General features: G+C 41.5%; 3 protein-coding genes across 5 annotated transcripts in view; 1 reads left to right on the top strand and 2 right to left on the bottom strand.

Moving 5' to 3' along the window:
• The window catches only part of LOC132463690 (uncharacterized), a 142,960-nt gene that overhangs the window by 32,993 nt on the left and 81,995 nt on the right, over positions 1–27,972 (top strand). The gene's annotated exons all lie outside the window — the stretch shown is intronic.
• The window catches only part of LOC132463689 (uncharacterized), a 139,861-nt gene that overhangs the window by 66,867 nt on the left and 45,022 nt on the right, over positions 1–27,972 (bottom strand). The gene's annotated exons all lie outside the window — the stretch shown is intronic.
• On the bottom strand, positions 98–27,777 carry LOC132463692 (uncharacterized). The gene is made up of 3 exons (XM_060060003.1): positions 27,708–27,777; positions 10,413–10,512; positions 98–4,642 (listed from the first exon to the last, which is right to left on the bottom strand). Exons 2-3 carry the CDS (start codon positions 10,510–10,512, stop codon positions 918–920), a joined length of 3,825 nt encoding a protein of 1,274 aa, XP_059915986.1. The 5' UTR covers positions 27,708–27,777; the 3' UTR covers positions 98–917.

Raw genomic sequence — 27,972 nt, 5'->3', positions numbered from 1 at the left:
CGATCCAGTATATGAGACTTAACTTTCAAAAATTCACAACACAACCAACTTGAATTAATATAAAAAGAACAAAAATAGGCTTGAGTAAATACAGACGTTTTTCAATCTTTAATATCGTTTAATATTTTTTTTCTTTGAAAAAGTAAGAGGACATATAGCAGGCTATTATACTTTTGTAAATATAATTTTTACAGCCTCTGTTATTATTTCCTCTAACATATTCATAATCACATTTACACCCAACAAATATTGATCACAATTTCATTTCTCTGTTTTCATCAATAGCATCTGTGTTATTATATCAAAGAACAAGCATAAAATGAGTTAATGTAGCAGAAGGAGGATGATTTTGCTGTGATACCTACTGTGGAAATTAGGGATGGGTGGATCGAAACCAATATTTCTTATACAAATGATGGTACAGTTTTGAGAATCCACCCTCCTATAATTAATTGCATTTTATTTGTATACTTTTTCTGAAATTGTTAAAAAAAGACAGAGGGAAATGGTTGCCTCTGTCAAAAATCAGTACAAAGTTGTGACAAAACGTATACCTCGAACCTGAACATAACGAGTTACAGCGGAAGAAAGGAGGTGAAGAGAACAAAGGCCACCTGAGAAGGATACTACTATAAACTATAAAAACAGAAGACCAGTGCTTTGTAATTGCTGTTACATTAAAAAAAATCACACATCTCTATTTGAAACGAATGCCATCTCTTTCAAATTAAATGTTTTGGTGTCTAATCCAAGAAAAACTGTGTTGCCCATCCTAGTGGAAATTATTTTTATTTTTTAAAGCTAGCCCTAACCCTATGCCAGTTCGGGCATCTGGTAAGGTTGCCCACTGCGCGCCTCCCTAGGGAGGGGTTCCAGGCACGTCCAGTTGGGAGGAGACCTTGAGGAGGACCCCAGACTCAAAACGGATTCTTTAACCAACCACCCATCCGAAATCCCTTTCCCTCTTTCCTTTTATTTCTGTCCTTAATGTATTGATCCTGTGTGCTGGTTAGCGGCTCTCCTTTTGAAACCTTGGCCATGATTTGGGCATTTTCTTTAATTTTTTCTAGAGACTCAATCCGTGCCAGGTAACCCTCTTTGCCCTCTGACTTCTCTCCCTGAATGAGCAGGTCGATGTAGTCTGGCGTGCTCAGCGGGTCAGGCCGCAGAGCTATCTCCTTCAGCCGAGCTATAGAGTGAGATGACTTTTTTATCATGGACATGATCTCTTCCTGCAGTATGGCAACATCCTCTTCCAGGTGTTCAATCAGTTCCTCGACTGAGATCTTTGCCTCCGTGGCTTTTTCATACTTCTCTTTCAATTCTTTTATCGTCTTCATCTGCTTCTCTTTGACGTAGTCCCACTTGTATTTCTGGTGGAAATGTACTTCCCAGGAACATGTTCCAGGGCAAACCGTGCATTTCCCACCACTCATGGCAGCACAGCCACTAATTTCTTTATCGTCTGCTATGGTACAGGGGTAGTGGCAGGTCACTGAACACTGCTGACAGTTAGTGATGAACTCTCCCTCTTTGGTAAGCTCTATTTGGACAGGCTTGAGGATTTCAACTTCAAATTCAAAGTTTTCATTGCAAGTGATGTCGGCGGTGTGCTTTTCGATCTGTTGTTGGGTTGATCGGATCTCTTCTAGTTTCGCCAGCCCCGCCCGTATCTGGGGCTGGATTCCTTCCACAGCCACCTCCAACTGCTTTCGCTCGTTGAGAACCTCTTTGGTTAACTGCAGGCTCTTGGTGGTCATTTGTCCCAAGGCAGCAAAGAATGTTTCCATGCTGCTTGCCCCCATTTCCCAAAACATTGCATCAAAGTTTTTAGCCTCCATCTTTTTGGGGGGGGGATTATTTGATGATTTGGAGCCTTGATCAGCCATGTCACTGAAATAATTATTTTCAGCAAAAAGTGCAGAGTTGTTGAATTTGTGGTGCACTGGAAGTCCTCTGTCTGTTTTAGGACATGGAATATTAGCAGCATTGATCGCTGCGAGAACAGGAGGCGGCTGACCGTCTGAAAATGTGACCAGCATGCAAATGTTCTCTGCCACGTCTTTACCAAAGATCGACAGCACCGAATCTATCACGTACTTCTGTGTATGCGTTAGTCTTGCTTGAGAGGCCTGGGTGACAAAACAAATTGCATCTATCTCACGGACTCCCTTGTCCGAGGTGAAGAGTGTCCTGATCTGCTCTGTGATCGCCCCGTCTCTCACTATACCCTTTGTGTCGCCGAAACCCGGAGTGTCAACAAGGGTTAGAGAATAAGGAACTCGGAAGCCATCTTGGTGGTTGATTTTGTAGGTGGTTACTTCGGAAGTCTGACTTTCAGCTTGTGACTTCGATTGGTCCTCATCGATAAGTTTGAAGCGGAAAGAGTCTTCCCAATCTATGCCCAGGATGTAGTTGATCATTCCATTGATCAGAGTTGACTTCCCCGAACCTGATGCCCCCAGGAACATGAGAGTGCGATTTGGCCTCACGCTGTCCTCGCCAAATGTGTACCTCTTGCATCCATCTATCCTAATATCGTTTTTCTCCAGGGGTAACATGAAAACTGAAGGAGAACCAGGTTCCATTACCTTGCTCGATGCTTTGATTGATGTAGCCAGTTTATCAGATAGCTTTTTTGTGCACACAACTACTGATGCCTCTTTGCCAAGGCCAAAAACTCCACAGTCACATCTGACCCGGACAGTGTATCGCGTTGAAGGCTGCAGCCCTGGAATGACTTTGACTAGGAGGGAGTCGTTGGCTGTGAATGTTAGTTTGCTCCATATACACTCTTCAGGGTTTATTTCTGGAGATGTTTCAGCAAGTTCTAATATGTATTGCTTGGCCTCCACTCCATGTCCAAGGTCAGATGGTTTCTCCCATCTGACTGATAACTCTGTAGTATAACATTCCACTTGTAGTTTTTCTGGAGGACTGGATGGTAAGGTTTTAATCAAAGGGCTACCTTCACAGGCCGGACCGCGGCCGACTGCGCACCAGCCTCTACATCTGAACTGATACCCTTCATTAATCTTCATGCCGGACACTGTGACATCTCCAGCCTTGCTCTCCATTTGTTGATGCCAAACATCGTCTCCATGGACACAGAACTCAACAGTGTAGTGGGTGACAGTTGTCAACCCAAATTGAGGTGGGGAAATATTCAGTGTTACACTGTTATGGGTTATGTCACCCGTGTTCATCTCTGGCTTCAAAGGTGGTTCAAAGTTGTAGTTGGCTAAGGACCCATCCTTGTAGAGGTGGAGAGTTGCACCTTTCTTCTCATCATCGTTTATTGCACCTGCTAGAAACCTGATGCTTTTGTTCTCTTTGTTGGCCTCTGCAAAATCTTTGAAGAGCTGCATTTTCTCGTACATTACATTTGAGGAGAACCATTGTTCCTTTTCCACATCATAAGCACATGGCACGTCGTCTGGTTGGGTTTCATCCAAGTAGTTTGACAGAGCTGAAAGGTAAGGCTCTGGGCCTTCCAGGGAGGTAAAGACAAAGCACACTGTATGTCTGACATCTCCACTGTGGATCTCACTCTGCAGAGAGTTGTGACTGGACGCAACGATTATCATGTTGGGCATTTTGTCAATCAGAGAGCTGATGATTTTGATTTCTTTCTCTTTACAATCCATCCACTCATTCAGTTCACCACTTTTGAAGGGAGAGGAATGTATTTTTTTCAGGATCTCTGCAAGAACACTTTCCTCCTCTCCTCCTCCTCGGATCAATGGGAGTTTCCTTGCCATAATATTCTGGAATTGAACTTTATGCCGAAAAATAAGTTCTTTGAAAGCTTTCACCTTCTTGCTAATCTGTGGGAATTGCTTGGTTGTTGTGCAACTTTCTACATCCTTGCATCTCCTTTCCAGGTCGTTGAGGTCCTCCAGGACATTCTGAGCATCCCTGACTAATTTATCACTTATCTGCCTAACCAGTTGAGCAGCAGCAGAATGTAAAGCCTTCAGTGGCATTAACCAGACCTTCAGAGGCACTGCGTTCCCTTCGTTGGTTCCCAACAGCTTAGGTAGGCTTTGATAGACTTCTATTGCGTCCTGAAAAGACACAGGGGGTTCCTTAAGGTTAAAGTCACCATAGAACTTGCAGTTAAACTTGTCAACATTTACCTTGTCCTTGCCTGCCATGTTTAGAGAACCTTTGCCATCTATCTTCAATTTGGGTATCTTCTGGATCAGCACCTTTAGATTGCCCTCAATGTCTTGCCGATCTTCCTTTTGTGACAACTCACGGTCGAACACAAAGAAGGCTTGTGCCCCATAAAGGATTCCTGTCACTACGTGTGTTGCTTGTCCCGACTGAAACACATATGGATGTTTCACATTACCTCTGCCAATGTGATTCATTGACAGCTCTTTGAATTTGGTGGTGGTTTTGTAATGTATTACCACCCTAGCCTGATTCATGGAACGCTTAGAATCTGAGAGAAATTTAGCAGAGCCTTCTAAATCAACCAGTCCACACAGAAAACTGGCTTGCAGTGAACCTTTAACATTCAATGCAGAAGATTTGTCTTCGATGGAGTCGGATGCAAGTACGTCAAATTCACTGTTGGGTTGGGGTCTTTCATCTGCTTTTTTCTCTAAGTCTTCCCGGTCCCAAAGTTTCAGAGCTGCAGAAGAAGACCAAGAGAGAACATATCAGAATCCTTGCTCAGAGAAATACATATATAACGTATACATTTCCTTTATATAGCAGCTTATGGTTTCCTACTGAAAGTAAATGATTTTCAAATGAAAGCTGTAAGGTCAACCTCAAACCAAAAAAAAGAAAAAAAAAAAGAAAGAAAAGAAAGTTAAATGTCAATGTGTTTATATCTGGCTAAAAGAAAAGGTTAAATAAAAACAAATGTAGGTGGAATGGTCATGCTGTGGGATGATATAGGCTGGTCTATATTCTGAACACATAACTGCTTGAACTTACACCCTAGAGTCTGACAAAATCCCATGTATTGAATCTGGAAGAGAGTTGGTATTTTATCTGGTTATTATAATAAATGTTTCTGTATGTATGGGTTCATCCCCCTTCATACCATGGATTATGATTACTCATTCATTTAAATAATATTATATTATAAACAAATGCCATTTGGTAAACATTTTATCGAAAGTGTCTTAAAATACTGTGAGTGCATACATTTCTTAGTGTGGTACTCTCAAAACTGTTTATTTCTATTTATATTAGCAAAAGGTAATTTTAATTGAATTTAAGGGCTCCAAATGATTTTTATAAATTTATGAGACCAGTACATTAATTTATTTCTCCAAATGTATGAGAGGACCTTAAAATGTAAGCAGCACCCAGGTGGAACTGTTGACACTTAAGTGGTTGCGCTCCGGGTTGTTGTCAGATGGGAGCGCTTCCGCCCGCGTCCTCTGAGCAGTCGTGTTTTCATTGCTTCTTACCATTTTCTGTATATTACAGGTCAGTAGTTGGTTTAAGCTATAAAATCTCAACCTTCTAAAGCCTTGCTTTATATGTATAACTGTTAAAGAAGTTCGGGTCATGTTTTGTTGCGTTTCTAGCGAACTTAAGAGACTTCAAAATACCGCCGTTGAGTACAATGGCAGGGGTGAATACCGGAAAGCGCAAAATGGCAGGTCCCGCCGATTATGGGTTCATTATTCGCCTTGTGTATTGCCTTGCGGGCCTTCCGCGCAATTTAAGGTTTATCGTGTGCTCAAGTAGAGGTAAGTGGACTAATGGAGAATATTGAATGTACGTGAGATATGACATGAATGTGAATTAGAATCGGATGTACGATGTGGTTAGTATGTGATGCACTTAAACAGTTGAAGACTGAACAAGAGACACTCAGAGAATTTTTATTTGTGAATTTGAATAGAGACGCAACTTGGATAACGAACTGAGCAGTCGTGTCTTCATTGCTTCTTACCATTTTCTGCATGTAACAGATTTCTTTATTGTTGCGGTGGCAATCCTGGGACCCGTAACATTAACATGAGAATAGTGTAAAAGTTGTCTCTGATCTTTTTATTGTTTACAATTTATTTGAACAATTATATTGATATCCTAGGATCTCTAATAAATTGTTACTAATCTGTAAGGCCAATACAAACCATACTATAATAATAAACATGATACACCATGATATACAATGTATTATATAGCCATAACATAGAGTTAATGGATAATTGTGAGCTCTGATTGTCTTGTGGACCTAATTAAACTGAAATTTGGGCCGTATTATCTTTGTCAGCATCCTGTGCGACCGATAATCTGGTTAGTGTGTCAGGGCCTTAAAGGTGCCATGGCATGAAAATCTCACTTTATGAGGTTTTCTAACATAAATATGAGTTCCCCTAGCCTTCCCCCTCTGGCTAAAACTTGCGTTCGGTGTAAAAAGATCTGTGTCGTCACATAGCATCTATGCTCCTCCCCTTACTCTGCCTGGCCCGCCCGCAAATGAGACACGACCGTTCGAGCGCCACATGTGTGTGTGTGTGTGTGTGTGTGTGTGTGTGTGTGTGTGTGTGTGTGTGTGTGTGTGTGTGTGTGTGTGTGTGAATACACACACTGTAACGCAAGGGTTTCTTGACGGTTCTTTGACGTCTGATGTATTTCCACAACAAGACTGTAGTGGAGGTTATGTCAGCCATGGTTGAGAAGGAATTGGGGGAAAGGAACTTTGGCTTTGACTCCCTGAAGTACATGAACTGCGACATGCCGCCGGTTGCCGCGAGGCACCACAGCCGCGAAGCACCACCGCCCGGCAGCGGGCAGCCGGCAGCAGGCAGCGCGCGGTTCAGTCTACTTCAGATTGATGTGAAAGTGGAAGAACCAGAGACGTTGGAGAACCCGACAAAGTCGTTTGTGATTCATAATATCGTCTGGAGGCGCACACAGCTTTTGGCCACGATAATATGTATTATATGATATATATATCTATGCATTATATGATATTATTTAGATATAGAGCTCCAGGACTCCCGTATGTTCTACAATATTTACAGAACACGGCTAAAGGCTGTGTGCGCCTCGCCATTTCGATACATCCACTGTAAACAGAGCGCATGGTACCGTGGCTGCAAGCTGCTCAGGGCCACACTCCCACCCTCCTCCTTGACCCGCCTCGCTCCTCCTCATTTGCATTATAGCTACAGAGAGCAAACAGCGCATTTGGGGGAAACTCAATGTGCGACTGGCTCGGAGTGGCTGTAACTCTGCACCACGGCTGAATTTCGGGAATGTCTTTGAATACTGTGTTAGTCGCCCACTAATACCTATATTAACCGATTTAGGCCTAAAACGCCTTCTAAAAAAGGCTTTTTTATGCCTAAGAACTTTTCTGTAAACCCCCTCTCAAAACCTGAGGGTTTTCAGAACAGTATTCAAAATTTGTCAACTTCTACTAAAACCTTAATTTCTCAGGCTCTATAGCAGATAAAAACATGAGGTAAAAGGCAATTGAGAGATTAATTCTTTGGCTGTTTGGCTTGACTGACTTGCTTGGCCATAAACTTCAACTGCATATTTTTAAAAAATCAATAAACATCAAAAACATCAAAAACATTTTGAAAATCAATACAGATCTGATTTTATTTCATACTTTTAAGGAACCAAAGTGACAAGTGATAGACACTGAAACACAGAACAAAACAAAACAGAGGGTTACTTCTTCTTTACCTAATCATTTCAGAAACCATATAATCCTAACCTCGTGAGTGTACAGATTAACAGAACGGTACAGTCAAGTCTAAACACAACTCATAAATTTACTTTTGAGTGCTGCGGTAATGCTTTCCAAAGCACTCAATGTGCAGTGGCACATTGCACTGTCTGCAGCCATACACTGTTGCACCAGGACGGGCCTCAGTGCCACTCTTCGACAGTGAACATTCCCTGCAGATCTTTCTCTTCTCGAAGATCTTTTCACAGTCGTGCTCGGCTGAGGCTGTTACAGGTGCTGCAGCGCACTGAGGAGCACTCTTTGCTGTCACAGGGGTGACCAGTTCCTGTGCAAGGTCCTCCTGCCACTCTTTGTAGCAACCCTTGTAGGCTCCAGCACTCCTTGCAGTATTGTAAGAATTGTAGCAGCTGACTGACAGGAAAAATAAAAAAAGCCTACGCCACCATTTCTTGGACCGGTGCTGGAACTGATAATAGCTTACCATATGATCCAGTAGATCGACCCCCTTCATGTGCTTCTGATAATCAGAGACGCACGCTGGCACTCTGACCTCTCTCTGGATGTCTTCGCCCCGTCTTCTCCTGACAGACCCTTCTGCCATGGGCTCATGGTAGTTTGACAGTACCAAAACAACCTTTGTGTCCTGCCAAGCACAGAAGGTCAGGTCATCCTTCTGAGACACTTGGTACCGATGCTTCTCCATGGCAGGCGGTTTTGGGGGATTCCCTTTCTGTTGGATCGAACAGTGCCATACGCATTCAGACCATGAGCCTTCAACTCTTCAAAAAGCGGCACCCCAGAATAAAAGTTATCCATAAAAATGGAGAGATGGGACCCGAAGTATGGTCCAGCCAGATCCATCACCATGCGGTGTGCAAGGCCCTTTTCACTACTCCTTCCCCCACGGCCGGTGTAGACCTGGAAGTTTGATACATACCCGGTGGAGCTCTCAGCCATCACCCACACCTTGATGCCCCACTTGGTAGGTTTCAGAGGAAGATATTGTCGGAAAGCGAGTCTCCCCTTGAATTTCACCATACTTTCGTCGACACTCACAAACCCATCCACTTCATACAATTCCTGAAATCTATCTTTCAGGTAGTCGAGGTACCATCTGAATTTCCAAAGCTTGTCGGACTGCTTCACATCATTGCTTTTGTTGTCTTGCAAGTGGAGATACCTGAAAATACACATAGCAAGTCGGACAGTGAATTACACATTATTATCATCATGAGCATTGTCATGTGTTTGTATAATTACACTATCAGTTCAAACATCATAATTATTACTGTCATCCATCATGAGGTATTATTTTCATTTGTATTTATGTATGTTTGATGTATTATTATCTATCATCAGACATCATAATTATTAATGTTATCCATCATAAGCTAGCATTGTCTATTGCATCATATTACATTTTTATTGTTGCTATCCATAATTATCAATTATCAATCATCACCTTTAGACATTTATTTATTGCCATTAGTATCAGCAACAAATCATTATTACTGTTGCAATCATCGTTGCAATCATATCATGTGACATTCCTATCATCATTACAAAAAGCTAGTTGGCTAGTCATCTCCACAATCAGTATAATAAATTATTCTTGTCATTGATATTGATAGTATTACGAGCCTACCTCCAGATGATGTCAAATCTGTCTCTTGAAATGGCTTGGGGGATGGTCGTTCGAAAAAGCCACTTTTTCTGACTCCAGAAATCTCTACGTGATGGCAGTCTTAGGATGCCCATGGCAAGACACAGTCCTACGAAGGTCTTCATTTCTTTAACTGTGACGGGTACCCACTTGCTGTTTGATGGAGTTGCGCTCCGTGTTTGATCCGCATACAGATTTGTTTCTGTTACAAGTCGCATCCACAACTCTTCCGTGAAAATATGGGAGAATACCTGTATTGGTATAACAACATCTGGAATTTCTATCTTGGCACCTGGTTTGCGATTATACGGGATCTTCTGACGTGAGTGAAAGTTGTTTGTTTTCCATTCTTCTTGGAAGCCAACGAAATCGCGCATTTCCCCCTCTTCCTCTCGAAACATCGCTTGGATCCACTGCTCTCTAACTACGCGATCGGCTGGTACATCTACATTATCTGGGATATCATTTAATTCATTAAAATCATCCTGCCTAATTTCATTAAAATCTGAATTAATGACTTCGTCAATATCGCTTCCTCACTTGAGTCAGCCATGACGGATCGCTCGCACAGTGTTTACAAATTCGAACCAAAACATTCTCCACGTGTATGCTAATTTCGACAAATTACAGAGCATTTTATTAGTCAGTTAAAAATCCCTAATCATCTCTGTCACTCATCCCAAGCGTATTTCAGCCAATCACAGTGCATATTATTGGCCATGTGTCTCGGAAAAGACGACACCGCTCCAAATGACACAGACACGTTTGCCAGCATTAATGGTAAATACGCATTGATGCGTGATCCGGTCTTAAAGGTAAACACGCACACATGCGTGATCCGGTCTGAATGGGTTAAAGCATCCATAAAATAAGCAAATGTCATGGCACCTTTAAGAACAACAATAGTTGAGCGCTGCTTGCAGCACTCACCTAATAATGACATCCATAATGACATTTGGCCAGATCAATTGATTTCAGCCAAAACACAAATCAATTATAAGTTAAAATAACGACTATAAGAGATCTTGTGTCTTGTGTCTGTTAGACTCTGTACTTGTATTTATTTACCGGGGATCAGTGAGTCGTTGCGACAGTCGTAGAGCATCCCCAGACTGAAGGGCCGGCCCAGTGCTGCCAGCACTACGGTCTTACAACTGTCCATGTTCATCTGAAAACACACACACACACACACACACACACACACACACACACACACACACACACACACACACACACACACACACACACACACACACACACACACACAATTTAATAATTTTATATATTTTTTTAATTGATTCTGTATTGAAGGAACTTTTAGCCTGAATTGATGTGTAACCCTTAGGCGTGTTCATCTATGCCCCAATGGCATGGCATTTTAATCACTGTGGGATTTTTTATGTATGCTGGACATACTATAATTTTTCTCTTTAATTATTGCATCTTTTTAAATTCCATGGGCTGCTGTGATAAGTGAATTTTCCATGTTTGACCACACACTGTGGCTGGGGGTGAAATCATTTTTTACTTTAATGTAATATAAATGTAAGTGTCCATGTTGATGTGTGTACTGTGTTATCCTGTAGCGTCATCTACTTTTGAATTGGATGCCATAAAAATCATTATATTCCTCCCACTATAATTACAGAAAGGTATATTTATCAAAATACTGAATTTAATTTAAAATTACGTATGGAACGGAGAGTCGAGAATAAATATGTGGCCAACATATGAATAAATTGCATGATAAATATGATGTTGAGACATAAGGATGGAGAGCCCCACCCTCCCAACCCATATGACACCAGGGTACTACAGAACTACATCTGTCATGCTGATGATTATAGTGTACACATTTAAACCAAGCTGATATATGGGTGTCCGACGTGAAGCTTACTAAGGCCCCGTCCACACGAAGCCGAAACCGTCACGGTTTCGATCTATCCGGTTTCGGAGTATCTCCGTAAAGACGGAGTCAAGTGAAACCGGGTAGATCTGTAGAAACGCTGTAGTACACATTCCAGGCCCATAAGGGGCGCCGCTTCTGCTACAAAAATAAATAGTAAGAAGAGGCGAGCATGCGCATAAAGGGTGAGACTCCGCGGGCTTAACAGTCATTGGCTAGAGGGTCGAGGGTCGGGGCGATGACGTCATGGTTTACGGTTTCAGTCGGTTTCAGGCGTCCACACGAATCCAAAACGAAACCGGGTAGATTTGAAACCACCTCCGAGGGTGGTTTCAGAAGTTTGCGGTTTCGGTCAGCGGATTCGCCGGCTTCTTGTGGACGGAAGGCCGAACCGTACAAGACTTTTGCGGTTTCGCCATGAAATCGGCTTCGTGTGGACGGGGCCTTAGTTTGCTTGTGTTGTGTATTGTGTAGCTACAGCTACATGAAAACGAATGGTACATAAAACATATTGAAACATTAAGAAGTAGCATAAAAAAGACGTCTAAAATTAGTCTAAATTTGACGTTGATGAGACGTCAGCCCGACGTCACATTTGGACTATAAATAGCCCTTACACCGAGGTCCAACGGACATCAACATTAGACATTCAGTAGGAGTCTAAAAAAAGACTTTGCATGGCGTTACAAAACAACCCCTTCAGTGGACCGAAATTTGACAACCAATAATGACACAGAATAGACGTCACTCCGATGACGCATTGGGCAGTGGGATCATGTATACAGTTCCTGCACCTGTCATAGGTGTCCAAATGACGTCCAAAAAATGTAACCAGTTCAATGGTGAAATGTTGAACGTCAATGTGACGTCCAAATAGTGAACCTAGTTTGGACGTCTAATAGATGTCCAGAATTGTCCAGATTGTAATACATGTCCAGAAAGACGACATACAATTTAGAACACACCAAACATAAACTCTTATGGCTCGGCCCCATCAAACGCGTGGCAACGCCCCACCCCCCTAGTGGCTGCTGGCGGGAGTTTACCACTTGGTCGACGGAAGTGCATGAAAAACAGGAAATTAAATTCACCACGAGTCCGTAAGGGCTAACTGAAGGTCGATTGTCCGATCGCGCGCTGCAAAACGCTTAACTTTTGTCCCACCCCTTTGACGCGTCTGGCCCAGGTCCAGGTTCAACACCGAGATAAGACCAGCTCCGGTTAGACCTGATGAAATGCTCAGCGTTAAATATCACACTGGTTATAACATAAATCACAATGAAATATGAAGTGAAATCCACAGTCTGTGTAAGGCTTATCAGTACAATTTAAAATTTCAAAACATACAAATTTAAATTGGAATATGTAGTTACATTTTCTAATATTCAGTTTTTTGTTAATCGAGTAGAAGGCTAACGATGCCACCGCTCCTCCTGGAGGATACCGTAGGCCTGTGGACTTATCAGTAGCAAATAATCCTGAATCACAATTGTCCTCACCCCATTCACGTCTACTCACTAAAGCAGATAATGGGCAGCCGGCCCCAACTACACGAGCTATACACTTATAATTGCCAAATTAATATTGCAATTGTTACTGATGCCTATATTCATTGAATCACTATGGCCCAATGCTGCAAGTGAACTAGTGATGGCAGTCTGACACTGAAGCGCCGATACGTGCTTCATACCATAACTACACAAACCATAAAACCACTGCTTCGAAGGTTGCTTTGTTACAGAAAAATCACGTGACATATGACGTCCGAAACAGCAACTGCTTGAGTGGTTCGCGGAACTGGCACCGCCTCGTTTCGAGTCTGAATTAATATCATTGTCTAGCGCCTTCAAAGCATAAAAACTTGAATGCACAACATTGCGTTTGCTTCGTAGTAGCCGATCTCATACTATGAGTCATTACATTCGTATTGCTGTATCATAATTATGGAAGCATCAAGGAAGAGAGGTCGTTCTGACATGTGGGAACACTTTATTCTGATCGCTCCTGATAAGGTGCGCTGGCTGTTAAATATGTAGATTCATGTAGGAAAAGTAGAGTTATAGAACTTTAACAATCAGTAAGCCTATAGAAAAAAAGTATCTATGGAACTAACTAATTATAGGCCTATGATTAGTGTAGCCATTTAGCCATAGCTTTGAAGACTCTAAATGCTTTTATTTACAAATAATAATAAAAAAAAATATCTCTGCAGGTACGGTGCTTTGTATGTTCTGCTGAACTGAACTACCATGGAAATACATCATCCATGAATAGACACTTCACCGCAAAGCATAGAGCTGCTGTAAATCAGGGGAACACAAGTCATGGTAAGGTGTTTTATTATTAGACACACTCTATCGCAATGTATTACTTCATTCCATGAATCATAGGCCTGCAATTTTACATAAATCTTTAATTTATTTTGTTAATATTATTTGTGTGTCTTTATTTATTTGTTTTAGTGGACCGCAAGCAAGAGATCGATGAGGCTGTTGTAAACTTGATTGTAAAAGACCTGCAGCCTTTTTCCATCGTGGACGACAACGGTTTTAAGAACTTTGTGGCTTTGCTGGATCCTACATACACTCTGCCATCCAGACGGGCTCTTAAGAACATGGTGGTCCAGAAGTATGAGGAGGAGAAGACCAAGGCCAGGGCTGTCATGCAGAGTGTTGAAGCTGATAGCCTGACTGCTGATATGTGGACCTCCATTAATATGGACGCATATCTAGCAGTCACCTGCCATTATGTGGATGACTCTGCAAAGCTGGCCAAAGTTCTTTTGGGAGTGCTGCCTTTCCCTGTGTCTCATACTGCTGATAACATCTCAGCTGCAAAGAGGTCGCTCATGGAGCAATGGGGCATTGAAGGCAAAGTCACCTCCATTGTTACTGATGCTGGAGCCAATATGATTGCCTCTGTGAGAAATTTAAATATTCGCCATGTGGTTTGCTTTGCACATGCTCTAAATTTAGTTGTAAAAAAGAGGCTGGATGCAACTCCTGGCCTGGCAGACATCAGATCAAGGTCACGGAAGGTAGTGACATATTTTAAGACCAGCACCACAGCAAAAGAGAAGCTCAGAGAAGTGCAGCAGCAGATGCAGGGTCCAGTCCGTAAGTTTATTCAGGAGGTGGACATCTGTTGGAATAGCACTTTTCACATGCTTCAGTGCCTTTTTGAGGAGAGACAGGTAGTGAGGGCAGCTCTTGCAACCCTTAGAACTGACGTGAGACCTCTGTCCTCTGAGGACTATGACACCATCTCTGCATGCCTGAAATTGCTTGCCCCCTTCTACCAGGCAACGGTAGAACTCTCTGAGGAGAAGAGAGTCTTTTGGTCAAAGATCATCCCAATGATCAAAATGCTCATGCTATACTTCAGGAGTCACCAACACAGTGCCCCATGGCGCCCGCAAGGACCACATGAGGCGCCCGCAGGCGCCTCATGTGAACAACTCTTGAACAACTCTTTCCCACCTTTTTTAAGTCATTGATGATAATTATTGTGAGAAATCATTAACATGACTTAATTAATTAACATGTCTTCGAATAGATGAGTATCATTAATCATTAATATTAATATATAACTAAAGGCAAACTGAGCAAATTTGCTATTTCAGAAGAGTGTATAGAACCGGGTGCCCTTCGTATGACTCTGTGCCCATGAAGTAGCTCTCAGGTACCAAAAGGTTGGTGACCCCTGCTATACTTGTTTGATTCAATGGGGAAAGCAAGTCACACCACAGCCAAACAACTGGGGGAGACCATGATCACTATGATGCAAAACAGATTTGACAGTATAGAGAAAAAACAAACCGCACTGACCCATTGCACTCTGCTCGATCCTAGATTCAAAGCAAATGTTTTTTACAATCAATCAAATGCACAAGCAGCAGTAAAACAACTCACTTTTCAATGTTCACAATTATTAATAAGAAACACACCACCTGTCACTCATGAGGAAGAGCCCTCCATCTCCACATCATCTCAACCAGCTCCAGCAAATGTAGAAATTCAATCAACTACAGGTAATGTTGTGAAAAGTAAAAAGGGATATAAAAAATGAAACCGTCTAATACTGATTACTGTCATGTTTCTCTTTCAGATATTAACCTTTGGGAAACACTGGACAGAAATGCTTCTGAAGCAAGAATGTCCAGAAATGCCACAGTGGATGCTACAGTGGAGGTGCAGCGGTACATGACCGATCCACCGCTGGAAATATCCGAGGAGCCACTGGTGTACTGGATCAATCACAAAAATGTGTACCCTCATCTCTTCAAACTGGCGCAACAATTTTTATGTACGCCGGCCTTATCTGTTCCTTCTGAACAAGTGTTCTCCAAATGTGGAGAACATTTGGAGGGATGTGGAGGGATTTAGTGTGTACATACACACCAAATTTATGTCACTGTCTTAAAGCCTCATGGCCACTCTCTAGCCGGGCTAATTTAGTTGCAGCCATGGCACTTCACCAGGAGAGTTCACTGTTACTGAAGCTTCAATTAATGAACCCATTTTCGAAACAATGTGCTTAAGTGGTAGCCTGGCACCGCCCACCTTCCTACTTCCGCTCAATTTTCATTTCAATTCAGTACTGGGTCTGCTTCATATGCTTTGGTTCCTTTGAAGCCAGATTTTTTGGTGGTCCAATCAGCGAACAGAGGGAGTGGCTGAGAACGATGACGTCGAGGTCGCGCGCCAGTTTCAGTTGTAGTCAGAGGAAGACCAGGAAGACAATGGAGAAGGATACGAGAGAAGCTATTCGTTCTGTTGTGGGATCGCTGCCAAATATCGATCAATTAAAGCCGGAGCAAGAACAAGCTTTGCTGAGTTTTGTTGGTGACCATGATGTTGTGGCGCTTCTCCCCAATGGGTTTGGGAAAAGTGAGATTTTCCAGCTGGCTCCGTTAGTGGTGACGGAGCCGGTCCCGTTGCATGACATACATCACGACCAAACGCTATGCGATTGGTTATGGCAGATCCAGAGTGGCACTGGCAGATCCAATCATTTTAAAACTTCAACAGACACCCGCCTCCAACTGAGTAAACGTTTGTCAATTGGGCAGACCTTCTGTACAAATGAAATGTAGTACGATGGTCGGGTAGGACCAGGCTATTTAAGTGGTTCAGTGCTTCACTAAAGCTCCATTTGCCCATCACGAAAGTGAACCCTCCGATGCATAGGCGTCGATTACGGGGGGGACATGTCCCCCCCACTATTTGAAATACGAATTTTGTCCCCACCAGTTTTAAAAATGTGCAAACCAATTGCGACTGAAAAAATCCCCACATATTCAACCGAAATCGTCGAGTCTAAAATCATGCGATAGGCGCGCTCAAATACATAATTTATTTGATAGGCCTACCTAATAATCGTTGGAACACATGTGATGTTCACATAATAATCAGTGTCTGTTATCAAACATAGAGGCTGGAAAAGAGCCATATAGGCTCATAGGCAGTTGACATATGAGAGCTGGAAATAATACATTGTCTGGCCATATGCTATGTTTACGGTATATTATCCCACTGACTAAAATATGTATGGGACAGCATTTTTAGCGATCACTTAGCCTCCTTATGTGTAGGCCTATCCCTTTAAATAGGTACGCACCTGGGTTGTAGAGGGGGGTGAACGCACAAAACGGGGGTGTGTGTTTTTTCTCACGGGGGGAGTTTGAATGAGGAAGTGGCGGCAAGCTAAGTTAGATATATCAATACGACTTAGACAGCAAATGCCAGTTGTTATAGCGATCTTTTGTTTATATGTATTTTGTTTATTTAATACTTTCCACCAACTGCTTTTCTCTGGACCGATCCACAAAGTGAGACATATATAGGAGTAGCCTACCAGAATTGGGAAGGATTTACTCAGCTCGGGATCTGGTGAGCGAAGCGGTAATTTTGTTCCTGTTTTTTTTCTGCGCAATGGATTGCTGTTTTTGATTTGGATTACGATCAGAGACTGTTTTGTTGGATACATTGTAAAGACAATCGCGGAAACAGGCCGACACTGCGGCCGTGCGAGACTCTGGTTCACTTTGGACTTGATCACGGATCATTATTGTTTGTTAATTTGTTGTATAAATAACCACACACGCATGACATCGAAAACAGACAATATATGTATTATATGATTGCGGTGTATGTGTTTCTGTTGTGTCTCTTTAGCCTATTGGCGTTTAACATTGATTTCCCGATAAAAAGAATAACAACAGAATGTGACGAGTTTCTGTTTTAATTAACGGAATTTGTTATACACACAAGACCGGAACCCATAGCAACGCCGGTAAACAAACCCCGACTCCCGAGAAGCCCAATCCCTATAGAGTGGCGAAGTCACGCCCCTTCCGGTAGAGCTCATGGGACCTATGAGATCGAAAAATATGAATGGGTATCAATGGGAGAAAATTATTATTTTCTGGTCCCAGTCTTTATATGCCCTGGATTACACATATCTTGTTTGTGGATTTAAAGGATAATTTTTCATGCAAAGAGTTTGACCGTTTGTTGTGCAATTGTTCAGATAAAGGCTGTAGAGGAAACACAACGAGAAAGACTACACGGCTCGTATGTGACGTCACGCTCACGTGGAGAAGACCGACAATCTTCCCATCGGCCTAACTGAAACTCTGCACATGCCCCGACTTATAGTGGTTTTCACCTCTTTCGATGCTTTTATCCTCCCCATGGAAAAAGCGGTGAAGTGGGGCAGAGAGATCGCCATCTCTGTGCCGAGTTCCAAGTGCGGGTGTGGTGGCGTATATCATATGCGTCGAGAGCAGCGAAGAGCTGTAGTTCACAAAGCGGCCTCACATAAAACCTAAAATTATCAAACTTCTTCACGAAAGTTTTTAGTTTTCTTTGCATGAAAAATTATCATTTAAATCCACAAACAACATATGTGTAATCCAGGGCATATAAATACTGGGACCAGAAAATTATTATTTTATCTCCATTGACACCCATTCATATTTTTCGATCTTATAGGTCCCATGAGCTCTACCGGAAAGGGCGTGACTTCGCCACTATATTAGCTCCCCGCGCTACGGCCATCCGGAGGCACACAGAGCTTTTGGCCGTGATATATACATTATATTATATTATATACTATTATATATAGAGCTCCGAGAGTCGCAAACGGCAACAATTACTTTCTCCTCCATGCTGCAGTACACCCCGGACTGCACTGCACTGAGTTTGACGGTTGAACGCTGATTGGCTGTTACGTTACACATGTCACTCAGTGACCACGCTGTTGAACGCTGATTGGCTGTCACCACGTGAAATTCGTGTCAAAGTTGAAATTTGTCGCGCCACAAATCCTCGTGAACCCGCTCGCCTATGCATGGCGAAAGTGTGGCGCGACAAATCAAAAAGACAAAACAAAAATTTGCCCGATACGCGTCTATACGTTCACTTTGTATGGGATCTTGTCGTCCCGTTGCGTTTGGTGTGAACGCACTAGAGAAGTTTCAAGACAGACAGCCAAAATTGACATTTTTATTCAGAAAATAGCCGGTCCTTTTGCTTCCTATAAAAAGCATGTTTGTGACACTGGATATCGATATGGATACGTCATCTAGCCTGCATGTGGAGGGCCACATAAGGTAAGAAATTGGTTTAGTAAACTTTGCTGCTGGTTCTCTTTGCTCGTGAATCGTGATGACCTGGCCAAAGGTTTCCCACGGTCCCAAGCGATTGTGATCTGATTCTGGTTGGTGCTCCAGTTAGTATGCATTGTATAGATTGCAGCTAGTAGCAGCTACACACGGTGCGATTGCTATGCCAATGTGGTTATAGTTGGTTTTGTCTGATTGAGATATGTGACGACTTGGAGCCTGGTAGGCCTATCCTGACATAAATATGTTCTTGCATAACCTGTGTGATTATCCTAAACTGAAGGGGATTTTATTTGCGGACAATTTTCTTATGATGTTGTAACGAGTGAAGTCTACATTGGTCCTTCGCAAGTGTTTACTGGTGCTCAGGATTTGGCAGATGCAATTCTCCTCTGGGTGCTTGTATTTTTCTTCTTTTTTTAATGCAGCATAACATATGCTACCAGCAGCCCTTGCTCGTCTTCAAAAGGCTGATGCTCAGTACCTCGTTTCATTTCGTACTCCCTTTACAGTCTGGCATTGTTTGTCTGGTAAACTTTGTTGATGTCAAGATAAGTGTTAACTTGCCAACACTGTTCTTTGTCCTGTGTGCATTAGTATTAGGCCTACATATCCCGAGCCAATACCCTGGTGTTTCCAACGCCGTTTTGCAAAACAAGCCAAAACACAAACTGTGGTTTTCAACTTTTATTGTTCGAATAGGATCTTCATGGGGCTGGCCCGAATGCCATTTTTCAGGCTTGTAATACACCTGCGTGAAGTTGGCACCCCATGTGTAAAAAAAACATGTACAACTATTTCAGATCGTTTGTGCTTCGTTTGTGCACGTTTGTGCACGACAAATGAAAATTTGTGCTCATACCGTTTTTGAGATATCAAACATTACATTTTGTAAACATATGACGTCACTCAGCACCCCAATATTGTCCGAATCGGTTCAAATGTGTCTCAATCATTTGTGCATCGTTTGTGCACGTTTGTGCACGACAAATAATCATTTGTGCTCTTTCAAATTTCAAGTTATTAAGGTTTCATTTTTTTCACTCAGCACCCCAATAATGTCAGAATTGGTTCAAATTTGTCTCATTCGTTTGTGCATCGTTTGTGCACGTTTGTGCACGACAAATGAACATTTGTGCACTTTCAAATTCTAAGTTATTAAGGTTTCATTTTTTTCACTCAGCACCCCAATAATGTCAGAATCGGTCCAAATCGGTCTCATTCCTTTGTGCTTCGTTTGTGCACGACAAATGAACGACAAATTATAGAATATAGAATAATACATGAGAAAAAACATCTCTCTTCCAAAGTTAAGTGTCATGTGCAAAGACAGCTGCCAGACCAGTAGCTAGTAAATATCATCATGATGTAATTAATAATAATTACCAAGTCAAAACATATAAAAAGATGCAAGTGGATCACATAATGTGTGCCACTGGAAACTGTGGGCCTGGCCCAAATAGTACAAAAAAGTCACAACTAGAAAATACATCTCTAGTAAGAAGGCTGTACACAAAAGGTTGCAATCAAACAAAGAACAAATGGGTGACATCACCAACCATCCATCCACTGAGGAAGACAAAAATATTGTTTTGTTTAAAAATATTGTCTTGTTAGCTTGAGTTAGGATGGATTTTTTGGTCAAAAGTTTCTACTGACAACTGAATACTGAACTGATATTTATGACACAAAAGGTGGCAATCAAAAAAATGGGTGACATTACTGTGATCCCCTCATTCATCCACCTCCGCCTCAGGAGCCTGGGTAGAATAAGAGCAGAGAACATGAGAACACAAGAACAGAGCCAATAGTAATAGGCTACTGACATTAAAATCAGTGACTCAGGGCATCAGCTAATCAAATGGTCTGCATTTATAACTACTAGTCATTGGTTACCCACACAGCCCGACACAAAAAACAGCAGCCTAACACACAACTATCAACCATTGACTTATTATTAATTAATTAATTATTAATTAATAATATCATCATTATTATTATTTTAACAGTCTCAGGTCCCTATGCCTACAGGAAAATCATATGCTACCAAAGCAGTCTTCCACCTCCCCCTCTTCCAAAACAGAGGCACATACAATGTCATCACCTGGTAATCTAATGCTAACGTTAAAATTACAGCTTCACTAATGACTAATGAATGAGATATAAAAACATTGTCATAATGTTAACGTTCACTGACTTTTATAACGTTACGTTAGGTCTTCAGTTCAGATAAACAATCATACTTATTTTAACGTTACATCACTTCTCACACACACGCACACACACACACACAGTCAAGTCTACTGCCAATTCACACAAAATAAATAAGTTCATACACAACATACCATTTATGACCGCTGATCTTCTCTTTTTCCTTTTTGCCGCCTCTAGATTGTTGTTGTTGACGCTTCTGCGTCTGGTCGTACGTCCTGATAACGTCTGTACGTCATACGACGTCTTCTCTGTTGATGCGTTAAATGACTACCGTAATAACTGGTATTTGAGTCTGCGCGCATTTTTCCCCCATTCAGTGTCAAAATCTGGGACATTTCCGGGGACAGCTTTGACCGGGGACAGACAGGGACTGTCCCCGGAAATCGGGGACGTCTGGTCAACCTAGGCTAAGTAGGTTGAAGTTCCTTCGTTTTTCCCCGTGAAAGCGAACAGCTGTTGCTCCGTTCCAAATCAGCTGCTCTCTGCCATCTCAGCCCTTACGGGAGCTTTTCAATTAATCCTGGAACGTGCATCTTTTCAGGGAATTTGTACAATAAATCCATAACAAATACCGAATATTGATTGTCTCATGTGTCCATATTATATCCATTATATTGACCGGGTATTCCCAAGACGCTCACGCTCTGCAGCAAGCCAGTCACAGTTGATTGGTGCGGCGCTGTACAGCGAACGTAAACAAACAACTAAGCTAAGGTTTTAAGTATTACTTTTCCTCCAGAGATCCCGCTAATGTTTTGTTATAAAGTAAAGGGAAACAAGATATCTATTCTTCCTCCACCTCTCTCGCTTCTCTGCTTGGTGTCGCTGACGCTTATAGTTTGCCTCCCTCGCTCTGGTAAAGTCACGTACGTGGAAAAAAAAAAAATAACGAAGCTCCGAATACTGATTTAAGCTTCAAATTTTCCGAACCAGTATTCGAATACTCGAATAATTTCAACACCTGACAATACACTGTAGAGCATATTGTAATGCAGCGTTGACTGGATGAATAGCTTACATAAGGGTACCCTGCTATTTTCAGACCACACTCAAGCTTATGGTTATTGTCCCCACCACTTCTAAAAACAAACTGACGCCCTTGTTCCTAGCAACGTATGTTGAGAGTACAGGATTAGATACTTCATTCATTTTAGGTCATAGCAATACAATAACAGTTCATAGTATGTAGCTTAAATAATGACATAATCAGGCCGTATAGAATGCAACATGTTTAATAGCCTAACTTTCAATAGATGAGGAAAAACATGAACGTCGCAATAACGAGGCATAGTGTTACGAGTAGCATATGTGTGTGCGGGAGAATGGCAGTGTGTGTATGCGTGTGTGAGTGACGTCAGCGAGTGAGTGGATGAGCGAGGAGAGCGAGCGGTAGCGCGTGTGTCTAGTGAAGAAGCGAACGAGTCCGGTAGAATAAAGTACCCATCCTGTCAATAATCGGTGGCCGCTTCATTCCGACCTATAAGCAGACAAACTGCCAGTCAAATCACACAAAACAATAGAGACAGGATCACACAGGCAATTTTTTTCGCGCTTGGCCCACTCTGGATAAATGTCGTTCATATCGCATATGAGGACTTCGACGGCTGTGGAGAAATGCAGTCCTCCGTAGCCACGGAGAGCTGTGATCACAGAGAGGGCATCTCGTCACATATTTACGGCATCGATAGGAGGGGGCGCTGTCAGCAGACTATTACTTAGACAAATTATTAGCAAATTTCAATCGGACAATTTAACCGAAGAGTTAGAAAGGGCATATCGCGCTTCTGCCTTCTCACACCGTGAGACAGGTTCGTGGCTTTGAGTATCGCGATTTTCGGTTTGGTACGCGTATCGTTACAGCCCTAATAGTTACTGTTAATAAGTATCAACAGACAATAGGTTCTGGCATCAAGTGTTTCTAATAAAAAACACAAGGCGGAGTCTTATATAGCCTGCCTATATACAATTATTAAGTGGAGAGAACTTGCAAATCTGTAGTATTTTAATATGCCTTATACTCATGTAATATCACATAGGCAGATGTAGGATAATAACAAAATAAAAACACAAATCCAACACTGCATAGCTAACATTATATGGTGACTACAACCCATAGGCAGTGGTGGGTAGTAACGCATTACAAGTAACGCAAATGAGTAAAAAAGGTAAATTTTTCGGGTAACGAGTACTTTTCACGTTCCTTTTTTAAGTCTGTAATTTTACTCTTCCTCGAGTAAATATTTGATTTAGAATTCTACTCTTTACTCAATTCCATTTTCCATTGTGCCTTCATTAAAATTAGTATTTTGATGAAAACATTATCTTCGTTGACTGTAATACAAGCGTACACGTTAGCGACGCGCTTTCCTTAGGTTGCAACAAAGTTGCGATTCCATAGCCGAGGAGACGAGTCGACCGTTATGTTGGGACTGAGGAGTTGATTTTCGCCAGGGGGTGCGGAGTTACGGTCCACGACGTATAGTTTATATAATTCTAAAGAAATGATGTTACACTGTATTCTGCAGACCACTCACAAACTTGTTCGTCATTGTCGTGTCTGGCTCTGTGAGTGTGCGTGCATGCTATGTGCGTAGGCTGGATAAATCTGATTGCCCAATCAGCCAACCAAGTCAGTCTCATTTGTGATTAATTGGTTGTGTTCCTACAAAGCTCTTGCCTTTTGTCACATGCACAGAGCTTAATGCAAATTTGCTTGAAATTTAATTAAATTTGTTGTTGTACATATTGCTTTTGTTGTACAACTTGTGAAGAAATGTTTTAGGAGTGCATCTCTTTCTCTCCCTCACTCACTCACGCATTATAACCAGCCGCGTGCCGTCCATATGGGCAGGTGGGGCGGCGGCAAAAAGCATGCTCCCAAAAAAAAATGTTCATCAGTAAATCATTGCTCCAAGTTTATTTTTAATAATGTGATTGTCACATTAACTATCAGTAGTTTCTGTAGGCTTTCCGACTATTTTTGGTCTGTTGATATCAAATTGATGGTGGCGATTCTAGTTGAGTTTAACGTGTCATGCAATGTGGGGCGGCGGAGCTCAACGACCGCGTCCCTCCTATGTTTCTCGCATAACCCTGCAGGCTGCAATAAGAATTGCAATCAGCGCTATAAGACGCCCCTATGGTCGTAAAGTAGTCTGCCCCATGGTCATATTCTAGGACTGTTGTTGTTTAAAATCGAATTACTCCGCCTGTATCTTTCGGCATTTAAGCCTATTTATTTATTTATTTCAGCAGGTATTCAAATTGCATACCTGATTTCATACCTGATTTAAACAGCTGTTATTGAGAAATATCTGATTTCCAAAGTGTTGTTACTGAGAGATTTGCACACATCGTCGGGCCAAGTTCCAAATCGAAGGTCTGCTTGATTGATGACTTGTATTTCTACTTTTCATCTATTTGCAATGCACTGCCTGTTAAGCCTGTTGTTAAAATAAAATATGGAAGAAATAACTATAAGGGACATCATATGACGAGTGTTGCGGATGGCACTTCAACAGCGTGCAGTAACATTAGGCTATTGGTTTATTTTTAATTCTTACTCACAATTAGTTTAGTTAACATGTTTTAATGTAGCTCAAAATATACATGTTAAAAATATATATAAATTGTGGGTGTGGTGATACGCCAGTAGTTTCTGCCCCACCAAAAGTAAGGGGCACCGCACGCTACTGATTCTAACACGTTATGTCTTTTTCACTGATCCAAGCACTCCAATACAAAAATGTAAAGTAACTTGTCATTTGAGTAACTTTAAAACAAAGTACTTTTTTACTCTTACTCAAGTAGGTTTTCCAATTGGAATATTTACTTTTACTGAAGTAGATTTTGAAGGAAGTAAGTTTATTTTTACTTGAGTATAGATTTTCAGTACTCTAACCACCACTGCCCATAGGCCTACATGAATATAAATGGATCAAACGAATCGAATGAATTAATATTCAGAAAAAAACCTTCAGAAACAACAATAATGCCATGGCGGGCGCATACAAAAACCCAGTCTTGCCGGAGCTTCTACACAAGGCGGAGTCTCGTAGGTTTCGAGTTGAAAAAGTTGATTATGTCATCATAAGTGACTCAAAGAGAGCTGTTTAGCCATTGCTAGATGAGGCTGCTATCTGATGGTGCACGAAACAGCCATTCGCTGTCTGCGTCAACCAGGATGTTGCGTAAAGACCTCACTGGACAGAACTAATGAGTACGAGAGGGGTTTCTGAATATTATTAGTTTTTGGTAGCTACTGTAAATATTTTTAATTATAAATGTATCCAAGAAAAAAATATATATTGGTTGAGAAAAGACAATTAAACATTAAAGAAAAAAAGATATATATAATTTTTTTTTTTTTTCCATGAATCTGATTGGGTGGGCCCACTGTCAATCTGGGTGGGCCTGTACCAACCAGGCCCTACCGTAGATCCACCCCCCACACACAAACACACACAAACACACACACACACACACACACACACACACACACACACACACACACACACACACACACACACACACACACACACACACACACACAGCCACCGATCATTCAGGAAGGGGAGGGGTTTGGCTTCCCTGGCAGACGAGAGAGCATTTCCGTTTTTCTATTTTTTTATTTCATCCAATTTAGCTAAAAAAAAAATATTGCGTGCTGCAGGACGCTAATTTGCAAAAAGTTTAGCGAATTTCAACTTTTGTCAGACGGTTCAATCAGTGGCGAAGCTAGACCTTTTTTGGGTGGGCTCAAGCCCACCCAAAACTTGACTTGGCCCACCCTATCATTTCGTCCTCAAATCTAATATTCTAGCTTTTTTTTTACACAAGCAATGAGAGAATGGATCCTGTACACTAATGAACAGGCACAACTGGGCTAGTGAAATCGAGCGCAACCTCCCTGCAGGAATCTCTACCCTCTGATTGGTGGGTGGGCGTCTCCTGTTTGACAAAACCAAAAAGGCAGTACGAGCAAACTTAACATAGTTTCTGCTGTTTTGTCTGTCAAAAAGGCTAGCTAGTCTTTATCAGAAAATCCACGATTTCCAGCTATGTAATAACATGACCAGGTAATAATAATAATATTCATTTTAAAACCTTGACATAATCTGTCAGATGTATTAAATGACAGTTGACCACAAGGCGATTCTATCTATCCCTCCTCTTGAATTGCTTCATGGTTTAGTCGGCAGAGGCTTGTACTGCTGCGTAGCATGATAAGCATGATAAGGTGCAAGGAGCAGAAAAAGTTGACATGGGTGCTAATTTTCAGTTGAAAAAAAACGCTGGCATTATTTTATCAGCAGAGGGCATATTCATTGCCATAACAACTTGAGCTAATCAACAAGTACAACATTACTTGTTCTAATACTATGAGGCTCATGAAAACGCCCTCAGCTTATAAAAAGTGTCGGGGGGGGGGGGGGTGGCAGACGGGACTTAGTGTCTTATTTATCTATTTTAATAAGTTAATTATTTTATTTTGAATAAACATAATACCAAGGGTCAGTGGTTTTACAAGAAGTTTGATCGTACGAAGTCAAGACAGAGGGACTTGGTGTCTTTTTTCATGCTTGAAAGATGAACATATATTATTTTTTTCGAAAGGGAACAAGCTGATGAAGCTGACAAGGGACCAATGTTTATTGTTTAAAAATATTTTTAATTAAATGCATACCCCAGTGAATCATTTGCTCTTGTTTCTCTGTTTTGAGATTCACACAGACTTAGCAGTCTTGTTTAAATGTTACAAATTCAGTTAATAAACTGAACTTGGAAATTGTTTTAAGATGTTGCAGATGTTATCTCCGCTAATTTTATTAATCTAAATCAATAAAAATGAGCAGGTTCTCAATAGTAGGCTATTTCAATTCAGGGAGGGTGCGGAAAAATATCTCTCTCCTAGGGTGGGAATGACAGAAAATAATTGGGAACCACTGGTCTAGAACATGTTGTACTTGTTGATTAGCTCACGTTGTTATGAAAACGCCCACAGCTGATAAAATAATCCCAACGGTTTTGTTTTAACTGAAAATGAGCACCCTTTTTTTTTTTGCATCAGAACAAGATTTTTTTGCATCAGAGGTTTTATAAAAATGTATGGGTCGCTGAAAGTGAGACAGCGTAGTTTATTGCTCCCGAAATAGTGTTGTTTCTCATATTATTAATCTAGTACATGTTGTACCAATGTGTTTCAGTAAGTGTCAATAAAAAAAGGGGGGAAATATGGTCATTTTTGAGTGAAACGTACACAAAGGAAATTTAATACACCTCAAATTTGTTATTACAGTTCAAATCCATTGATTATTCCTTCATCCAAACAGTCTTTTTTCCTTTAATCACTAACTGCATTATTTAGCTGACACTGACAGCTTTTGGCTTAGACATACAACAGCATAGTAACTAATAAAATAAAGGTTGTGGAATAAAAAAATCTTGGACAGGACTTAATATACTTCATATACCCCTGTGGCTTCCTGGGGTTGAGCCCCCCCAAAAGTCAGAACCTAGAATCGCCCCTGGGTTCAATACAAAGTGAAAGGAAGGCAAGTGCCACACTCGAAGCCACACAAGCCATTAGGACCGTAAAAAAAGGAAGTGAACGCACCTGGTTGTATCGGTCTGGCCCAGGTCCAGGTTCAGCCTTCAACACAGAGATAAGACCAGCTCTGGGTAGACCTAATGAAATGCTCAGTGTTAAATATCACACTGGTTATAAAATAAATCACAATGAAACATGAAGTGAAATCCACAACATTTACGGTCCACATTTCTTATGCTAGTTTTGGGGCTGATAACCACTGATTACGTCCATTCGATAACGTTCCAAATGGGTGCAAAGAAAAATCAGCACCGCAACAACCTTTTTGTAT

Source organism: Gadus macrocephalus, chromosome 8 (assembly GCF_031168955.1).
Source record: "Gadus macrocephalus chromosome 8, ASM3116895v1".
In the NCBI taxonomy this organism is placed as follows: Eukaryota; Metazoa; Chordata; class Actinopteri; order Gadiformes; family Gadidae; genus Gadus; species Gadus macrocephalus.
This window is presented reverse-complemented; position numbering and strand designations above follow the sequence as displayed.

Coding starts and splice junctions, on each gene's coding strand:
- LOC132463692 (XM_060060003.1), bottom strand. CDS start 10,512: ATGAACATGGACAGTTGTAAGACCGTAGTGCTGGCAGCACTGGGCCGG. Junction 4,643..10,412: donor CAACGACTCACTGATCCCCG/GTAAATAAATAC, acceptor CTTCTTCTGCAG/CTCTGAAACTTTGGGACCGG.